This window comes from Eurypyga helias, unplaced genomic scaffold, assembly GCF_000690775.1.
Source record: "Eurypyga helias isolate BGI_N326 unplaced genomic scaffold, ASM69077v1 scaffold15735, whole genome shotgun sequence".
In the NCBI taxonomy this organism is placed as follows: Eukaryota; Metazoa; Chordata; class Aves; order Eurypygiformes; family Eurypygidae; genus Eurypyga; species Eurypyga helias.
This window is the reverse complement of record NW_010250919.1, coordinates 2313-11413: the sequence shown is the minus strand read 5'-3', so window position 1 is coordinate 11413 and position 9101 is coordinate 2313. Positions and strand designations below refer to the sequence as shown.

The window sequence follows — 9101 nt, the reverse complement described above, 5'->3', positions numbered from 1 at the left end:
ACGTACGTCTGCCTGTGTAGCGGTACCACAGGCGTTGCGGGGGCTGCACCACAGAGCAGCTCACTGGAGGGATCCAGTTTGGGGGAGGCTACAGAGGGTGTTTCTGACCCGCTCGGTGCCTCTCCCACAGCACACACCAACCAGAGCGCGACGGAGCGGGCGCGGAATGGAAAAGCCTGTGGGCTGGGGGTTCTGCTTAGGGCTGGTTCTGCCATTGAGCCAGCGCTGTGGTGACATTGCAGGGTTCAAATTACTTGTCTTGTGTGAGGGCGGGGGTGGGCTGCTGCACACGTGGCATGTCTGCCTTTACCTTCCCGTGGTCAGTCACAATCTAACAGGACGATTGTGCATGTCTGGGAACGCTCCGTGCTCCTTTGCCGTTTTCAGGAATCTCAGCTCCGCGGGCGAAGAAGCTCGGAAGCAGATGAGGTCCTGCGAGGGACTGGTGGACTCCCTGCTCTATGTCATCCACACATGCGTGAACACGTCCGATTATGACAGCAAGGTGCGTGCGTGTTCCGGCGGCGGTTTGTGTCGCGCATGCACCAACGTGCTTTGCTGTGCTGCGCCTCCCCCCCCGTGCGCTGACGCGCGGTCACGTTCTGCGCAGCCAGCGCTCTGCTTTTCGCTTCCCCGGTGTCGGAGTATTCGTTCTCCAATAAAACAGTAGTAAGCGAGGGTTTCGTTGCCAGAATACTAAAAGGTAAGCCACTGTAGTCAAGATTTCTGTTACAAACGTGTTGATGTTGGAGGGTATCCGAGGAGAGCGCGGGTTGCCCGGAGCAGCAGGCGAAGCAGCGCCTGAGGCCCGGAATTAGAGGGCGGTGACGGTGCTTCAGCCACCTCTGGCCCCTGCGTGCTTCGCTCCGTCGCTCTATAAGGAGGGAACTGCCTACATGGCGTCACTCTGCTTTGGTTCCAGACGGTGGAAAATTGCGTGTGTACCCTGAGAAACCTGTCCTACCGTTTGGAGCTGGAGGTGCCGCAGGCGCGCCTGCTGGGCATCAACGAACTGGATGACTTGTTAGGAAAGGAATCACCTGGCAAGGACTCCGAGCCGAGCTGCTGGGGGAAGAAGAAGAAGAAGAAAAAAAAAACTTCACAGGAGGATCAGGTTTGTGTTTTCCTTGTGTGTCCAACGCCAGCTGCAGCTAAGGCTGGGGGTACGGAGCTTGAGGAAAAACCAGCCCATGTGGAATGAAAACACAGAGGTTTCCTGTGCTTATGTGTTCATTTTCCAGTGGGATGGAGTTGGCCCCATACCAGGATTTTCCAAGTCTCCTAAAGGGGTGGAAATGCTTTGGCACCCGTCCGTGGTGAAGCCGTACCTGACGCTCCTCGCAGAAAGCTCCAATCCAGCTACTCTAGAGGGCTCTGCAGGATCTCTCCAGAACCTTTCCGCTGGCAACTGGAAGGTACGCGCGTTCCTGCTCCTCCTCCAGCGCAGGTGGTTTAGCCAGGGTTTAATGCGCGGCTGGAACGTGTTTGGAAGGAACGTGGTTTTGTAGCACGCGTCCGAGCGCTGCTGCGGCGTGTGTCCCTGGTGCTCCCGTGCTGCGGTGAGGGTGCCACGGGGAAGGGCAGTGGCGAAGGGGGCAGACAGGAAGAGCAGTCTGGAAACTGGGACTGAAATGGTACCTTTTGTTTTAAACAAACAGCAGGGGCTTCTCCCGCTGCGTGTGAGGCCAGAATAATCTGCCAGCAGCCTCCGGTTGGAGCTGTGCTGGGGAGGCACTGGCACAGCAGGCCCAGCATGAACAGACTGCGTGTTTGCTTCGTTGTTCGGGTTACTTCCCTCCCTCCGTTCCCGCGTGAGGCCGTGCATGCGACGCGTTACGGAGCACCACACGAGAAGACTTCGTTAGTGTGGAGATTAAAATAAAAGTGAATTGCTTCCTTTGCTGTAGAAAAGACTTTTTCATTGTGAAATCACGTAAAATTGGTCTTTAAAAACAACAAAAAGCAACCTGTTTGCTTCTCAGTGCTTTCTCGTCTGTGAGGGCATTTTGTCTGTCAAGACCACCTTGTGAGGAGGGTGAGGGAACACAGCAAAGAGCCCACCCTTCCTACCAGTAGAAACGAGCCGCGTTTCACTTGTCGCCTGGCGCAGCGCGACGCCCGGCAGGAGATCGCGTCCGCCCGGGCGCTGCAGGTCCGTGGGTAACTGGGGTCCCGTTGCAGTTCGCAGCCTACATCCGAGCTGCCGTCAGGAAGGAGAAAGGACTGCCGATCCTTGTGGAGCTGCTGAGAATGGACAACGACAGGGTGGTTTCGTCCGTGGCGACAGCCCTGCGGAACATGGCCTTGGACGTTCGTAACAAGGAGCTTATCGGTGAGTGCGGGACTGGGTGGCGGAAGCGCGATTACTGACGCCGGGCCGTGTGCCGGCAACACACCCGACGCCCGGAAGCCTTGCCTTTCCCACGCCGTGTCGGTTGTGGCACACAAATGCATCCCTGACCACGGGATTGGCGTTTCGGTCAGCCTCAGCCGTTCTGCGTGGCGGTCTCTTCACACGGGAGGGGAATCACCCTGGCTGAACTAAGCTGGGCAGGAACCTGTCAGTCCAAACATGGCAGAAAGCACAGCTCCACTTCTTGGAGCCGGGGGGTAACATTCTCGCGGGCTTCTAGGTCCCTTGCGTGCCCTATGGGGCAGGGCAGCCCTGCCGTACATCAGGTAGCAGTATGGGGCAGGGAGGGAGGGAGGAAATCCTCTGCTAGCAGAACGGTTCCCTGAACAGCCAGCTGCAGAGCAGCGCGGGTGCTGCGTTCGGTAACAACCAGGGTGGCTGCCAGAACAACTTACTGCTTCCTTGGGCCAGTCTGAGCATTTCATACGTCCAGCATTCCTCTGCCCCTGTCTCAGCTGGCATTTAGCAGCAGCCCAAGCCCCGTTTTCCTGCCTTGATCAGGAGTCTCGGTCTGTTACGGCAAGTGTTGAACACGCCTCACCCTCCGCTCCCGACTGCCGTGGCCTAGATGAGCCCTGCTGACCCACGTAACGGTCTCAGAGCGTTGCATTTCGGTTACAGAAGCAGTTTGGGTTCTGTAGACGCGTGGGATAAGTACGTCACTAGTGCTTACACAGAGCAGAGTGTCGCCGTTCTTAACGGTAACTGCAGGTGAACAGGGTTTTCTTGTGCACCTTCTCCGTCTCGGATGTCACAGCCCGTTTCCCTGCAGCGTGTGGTGTTGGGTCCGTCAGAAGTCAGCCCAGAGACAGTTCTGTCGTAGCACCAGCCACATACGGGTCATGCTCCGGTGGTGTTCTCTTCTCGGGACTTTCCCTCCTGCTGGCAGAGCGTTTCCGTTCGGGAGTGCACCCCCACGTGTCCCCCCTGTCAGAGCCGTGGCTACGGCACAGGGATCTGCTTTCCAGATGCCCTGAAAGTGATCCCTGTATTAAATGCTTGGAGACATGTAGCGGGTCAGAAATCACCCTGTGCCTGTTACCTACTTTATCCGACTTGATGCTGTTGGTAGGGGCGGGAATAGTGGGATTGCGTGGTCCGAACTCCAAGGAGACTGAGAGACTGGGGTTGCAGTCTCCAACACATCGAGTGGGCCGTGCAGGCGTGTGTGAAAGATGAGCTGTGTGCAGAGCTGCTGGTGGGGGCTTGCCGGTTGTTCCCTTCATTTGCAGAATTCCTTCTTGGATAATTTCCATTTCCTCAGGCGCTCTTACATACAAATATGTGTCTTCAGTAAGATCAATTAACCGTTCAATTAGCAGCACAGCCTAAGCAGGAACAGGCCCGCAGCTCGGCCGCAGTTGGATGCTTTGGGTTGGACGGGACCCTGAAGACCATCTAGTTCCCGTCCTTCGCTTCCGCGTGACTATTCCTGCGCATCAGGCAGTACCTGAAGCAGTTGAGATCTGATCTCCTGTGGGTAACAAGGAAGGTGAACGGTGTCTGAAAGAAGGAAACTCCAGGTTACTGTAGGGATTTAACCCTCCCGTAACTGGTGCCTCGGGATGTGCAGAGCTCCAGTCGCAATAAATACAGCTGCGCTCTTCCTCGACTGGTCCTGCTGGCTCCGAATCATCCCTGTCCACAGACGCTCCCATTCCCATGCAAAAGTGCAACTTCCCATGCTGAGCTAAAAGACAAAAAGGCAGGAATTGATCTCCAGTCTCTCTCGACTCTGTAAAATGGGAATTCCTGGAGGGTGCCCATAATTTTGACCCTGTATTTCTCGCCGCTTTCGGCACGGTTTTGTGACGAGCCCTGTAGTGTCAAATCTACCCAAGCGCGGTTGTCACTCGGTTCTCTTGGTGGGTCTCTCTAGGTAAATACGCCATGCGGGATCTGGTTAACCGGCTTCCCGGGGGCAACGGCCCCAGCATACTGTCGGATGAGACCGTAGCAGCGATCTGCTGCGCTCTGCACGAGGTCACCAGCAAAAACATGGAGAACGCCAAGGCCCTCGCGGACACCGGCGGAATAGAGAAGCTGGTGAACATAACCAAAGGGAGAGGCGACAGGCAAGTAGGCAACCCAGTTCATACCGAAGCGGGTCTCTGTCCCGTTTAAAGCGCTTCAGAATGCGGGAAACGGGGGGTTGCGTTAAAAACGGATCTGGTTTTGTAGTAAGTTAGGAGTCGTGTGCAGGGAGTTCAAGTACGTGGCCTCGGTGTTTATGCCGTGCACTTAAACAGAAGGTTCTCCCCGTGGTTTTTCATTCTTGCAGGCAGTGACGGGAGCTGTTGCACCCTCTCCTGTCTGTATTGCTGCTGTGGGGGACCTGAGGAGGAAACGTTGGGGGGGGGAAGGATTGTTGTGCGTGATCGGGCCCCGCAGGCCCCGTGGCGGGGCTGCCGCCGCGCCGTGCCAGTGCGGGTGTCACAGGGCTGGGCGGTTGGGTGCCTCCAGAGTGCTGTTGGTTGTAAGTGGGGTTGGGTGGCTTTCTGATCCTGTGATACGCTCCACCCCCCCAGATCATCGCTGAAAGTCGTCAAGGCAGCCGCCCAGGTGCTGAACACGCTCTGGCAATACCGGGATCTCCGCAGCATTTACAAAAAGGTAAATCACAACATCAGCCCCCGCTGGGGGATGGCTCTACAAAAGCCCTTTGGTTAAGCACAGACCTACCGTTGTGATGTTTTCCGTTTTGGCACTGCACAGGATGGATGGAATCAAAGTCACTTTATTACACCAGTGTCCACACTAGAGCGGGAGAGGTTCAAGTCGCATCCCTCTTTGTCCACAGCCAATCAGCAGATGTCACCGGTCATACAGTCAGGTCAGTCGGCGCACGCGGGCGTTTGCTGCGGGGGGACGCGGAATCCCTTGGTTTTAAACTCCACGAGCCCCTCGGTTCGCAGTGACACGGCCAACAGAGGAAGTTCTCGTTGGGTAATATTTTGCAGCTGAATTTCTAGAAATGATGTGTTTCTCCAGTGTTGCTGGCATCTCCAGGCGAGCAAAACCGGAGTTCTCTGTAAAGAGAGACGGTTTAGCAGGGGGAACTTGTTACAACCACAGGAGAGGTGCAGCTGCTCACTGTGAGAACGTACCATGAGCATCCCTCGCTGCAGCCTCACGGTAGTTGCCAGCCAGCTGGGGCACAAAGGGTTCACTCCTGCACTGCTCCGAGTGCGCCCTGCGTACAAGTGTACGGGGATGCTCCAGCCAGGCAGACGGAACTCTGTCCCGTCCCAAGTGACAGGATGGGCTGAAGAGATTCTTTTCAGTGTAACTTCCCTAAGATCAAACAGCGGGAGCATCATCACCTAAGCGCCAACAGTCGGCGTGATGTGCACACTTCCGCGGGGAAGGTCTCCAGCTCGGCTGTACGCCTTACAGAGCAGTGACTCGCATTAACGTATGAAGTCGTAATCCCGTGGTACGTTGCTGGTAGCGCTTGTCCCTGGGGTTCTTCATCCAGGAAAACCATGTGACAGCTTTGTCCTTTACCCACAGCTCTCGTGAGTTAATCCTGGGGTGAGGAGAGAATAAAGAGGAGGTTGGGCATGGGAAGGGCTGCTGTTGCGTGCTCTGGTAACCGCTCTGTTTCCATCAGTTGGCAGCACGTCCTCATCACCGGCTTTGTTGGGAATTAGAGAACCCCGCTCGGAGTACGACCGAACCCAGCCTTCTATGCAGTATTACAGTAACCAGGGCGACGTCATCGCACACAAAGACATGTACACCGGTAAGAGACCCGTGAGGGGACTTCTGACGGGCGTACCTAAGGAGTTGATACAGTCGAGGAGGCAACTGTCCCTACCTATCACAGAAAATTGGTTTATTTTGCATATTGTGTATTACTGTGTTATAAACAATAACGTGCAGTTGTGAATTAGAAGAGTATTTTATTAAATGATGCCAGGATTCCATCTTTTCCCTGAGCTCCCTTTTCCATCTTCCTATTTGACACAAGCTGCAAAACGAGAGGTGACAGTGAGTAAAAAGAGGGAAACCCCGAGTGCGTAGAACAAAAACCAGCAGCACAAAACCGCCTCCGGGTTTTATGACAAGGTGTGCCTGTGTTGTGTCGTCACGTTACGTTAGTAGTAGCTACTAAAATCTGCAGACACGGGTGTCTGGGTGCTACACGATTTCTTCTGGGTAAGCCAGCAGCCGGAGGCGTAGAGACTGACGTTTGTGCCATAAACTCTTTTCTCGCAGGTTCCAGCAAACCTTCACCGATTTACATCAGTTCCTATTCCTCACCAGCAAGAGAACAGAACAGACGACTGCAGGTGACTCCGGAGCTCTGCTTGGGAAGGGCACTGATGGCAGGCGCAGCATAGGGTGCTTGGCGGAGCTGAAGGCATTTTGAGCTTACACCGATGTGAGATGCCAGTTCACATCGAGTATCTCTAACTTAGTCCGTTTGCTGTTGGGCGTTCCTGTACTGAGGAGGACATAAGCACTTGCCCGTCCAGTGCCCTTGCCTTTTCCTGTCACAGTCCACGGTTTGGGGTGTTCTTATGGTGGGGTCTGAGATGACTCTTCTGACTTGGCCTGACTTGGTTTTGGTGGGCATGGCCACGCTCCGTGCGTCCCCCCTGTGCTCTGCTACGTGTGCGGAGCCAGCGAGCGCCGCAGACACGCAGGCAGGCGCAGCCGTTTCCCTCCCATGCATTTCGTGGAGGGCTGAAGCCTGTTCTGTGTCCCTGGTAGGCTGTACCAGTCACCATCCCAGGGAGAGGGTCTGGAGAATGTGTTTGAGAAACAACGTTTTCTCTGCTCGTTCTGTTTTGGAAGCTGATTTTCCTGTCGTTCTGTCAACAGCATCAGCAGTTGTACTACAGCCAAGAAGATACCAACAGAAAAAACTACGATGCCTACAGACTGTACTTGCAGTCCCCGCATAGCTACGAAGACCCGTATTTCGATGACCGAGTTCACTTTCCTGCTGCCTCCGACTACGCAGCGCAGTACGGACTGAAATCAGCCACAAATTACGTAGACTTTTATTCCACCAGACGATCTTCGTACAGAGCAGAACAGTACCCGGGGTCCCCCGACTCCTGGGTGTAGCATCAGAGAACGCAGCAGCGTGTTCCTCATCCTACGGCAGAGACGTGGGACGGCGCGTCTGTGCTGGGTGTGCAGTGTGGAAGTGGGATCCCAGAAGGAACGAGGAGGACTTTTTTCTTTTTCTGAGTGAGGAGTTGTCGGGAAGCAGAACGGGAGGGGGCTGGGTGTGCTCTGTCTAGGTGTTAGGTATAATTACTTGTAGCTCCTGTAGTCTGATGAGGGTGTGGGCGACGTGATGAGGGTTGGGGAGTTGAGTGGAATGAACCTGGAAGGTGCGTAGTTCTGAGCGAATTAAAGCTGATTTTTTTATGTGAATAAAAGTCTTGTTCGAATAGTTTGTACAGAGAGTGGAATGGACGCTCCTGGTTTGCTGCTGTTGCTGAATGTCAGGATTGTACGCTACTACGTCTTGTAAATTCCTTGCGTTGGTGTAAATATGGAAATGCCACGTTGGTTTCAAGTGCCATCCATCCGTGACGCCGTGTGTCGTTTGCAGAGCAGTCGGAAACGTCATGCACTAAAAAGTCCAAGAAAATGTTACAGATTTTAAAAGGAAAAAACAACCTTTAAAAACAAAAGGTGTAATTTTGAAGCACAAAGTCCAGTCCAGTATATCCACCCCCTCCCATTCCCTGCCTGTCGCATAAGGAACTTCACTGCCATTTTCTATGCACATGGAATAACAATAAATATGGAAGTCTCATCCATGGAAAGCTGTTCCCTGTTCTTTTTTCATTTTGTGTGATGTTCGGAAGCAAATTCAGGATTGTGGTGTGGAATTGCATGTTCTTAAGCAGGCTAAATAGGACATTTGGGCTGTTTTCCCAGCCGGTTCACTTCACACACAGAGTTTGTCCAACCCGAGTGTGAAGTTGCACCCTTTCCTCCCGTCAGTCCTTACTGTGTTTACTTTTGATGTGGGCAGTCCAAGATCCCTAGGAACGCTATCCTGTTTTCTTCCCGTCCTCCTCAACTTCTCCCTTGCTCTCCCAGACCAGTGAAGAGGCTCTTGCTGTCACGGAAGTTACAGGCTCCATCTTGGCTGCGTGCTGCGTGGGATTTGGAATAAACCCTGTGAAACTTCTACCCAGCGTCAGTAGCAGAAGCCCCTCTCATGACCATGCACCGGGTAGTTAGACGGGCTTGTTGAAGGCTGCGTTGCTGTGGGTTTGAGGTGTGACAGCAAGTGGTAACTGGCCGGGAAACAGGGCTTTTTGGAAACCAGTGTCTCTCTGTATCCAGCTTGCAGCACAGCGCGTGTATCCGGAGCCAACAGCCCCCCGGGTGTGATTCCCCAGCGCAGGGAACCCTGGGATGCTGCAGGTGTATTTTGGATACCAAGCAGCCAAGGGAGGGGGAGTAATTTGAAAGTGTCTGATGCCAATGGATTCATTCTCACACCAAGAGCTTGTAACTCATGCCCTCTGCCTGCCTGCCGACTTCCTACGTTCACGCACGCAGGGCTGCAGCGAGTAGTTAAGCAGCCAGCTGCTTTTTTCTGGCTTTCTGTCACCAGAAGAAGGGTGCGCTTCAGCAGTGCTTGCTGGCTCGGCCAGTAAAAACTTCGCAATCCAGAGCCAGTTCTGGCCAAAGAATTGCAGTGCCAAGA

The 9101-nt window shown here is 54.2% G+C and overlaps 1 protein-coding gene across 1 annotated transcript in view; it reads left to right on the top strand.

Annotated features, from left to right (window-relative positions):
* PKP4 (plakophilin 4) overlaps positions 1-7502 on the top strand; it is a 23015-nt gene extending 15513 nt beyond the window's left edge. Inside the window, exons 10-19 of the mRNA XM_010151835.1 lie at positions 388-505; positions 923-1114; positions 1242-1415; positions 2182-2332; positions 4293-4488; positions 4942-5026; positions 5129-5246; positions 6027-6158; positions 6635-6708; positions 7244-7502. Of these exons, the coding sequence (XP_010150137.1) occupies positions 388-505; positions 923-1114; positions 1242-1415; positions 2182-2332; positions 4293-4488; positions 4942-5026; positions 5129-5246; positions 6027-6158; positions 6635-6708; positions 7244-7492 (1489 nt within the window). The 3' untranslated portion in view covers positions 7493-7502. The remainder of the gene's footprint in view (positions 1-387; positions 506-922; positions 1115-1241; positions 1416-2181; positions 2333-4292; positions 4489-4941; positions 5027-5128; positions 5247-6026; positions 6159-6634; positions 6709-7243) is intronic.
* The last annotated feature ends 1599 nt before the right edge of the window (positions 7503-9101 follow it).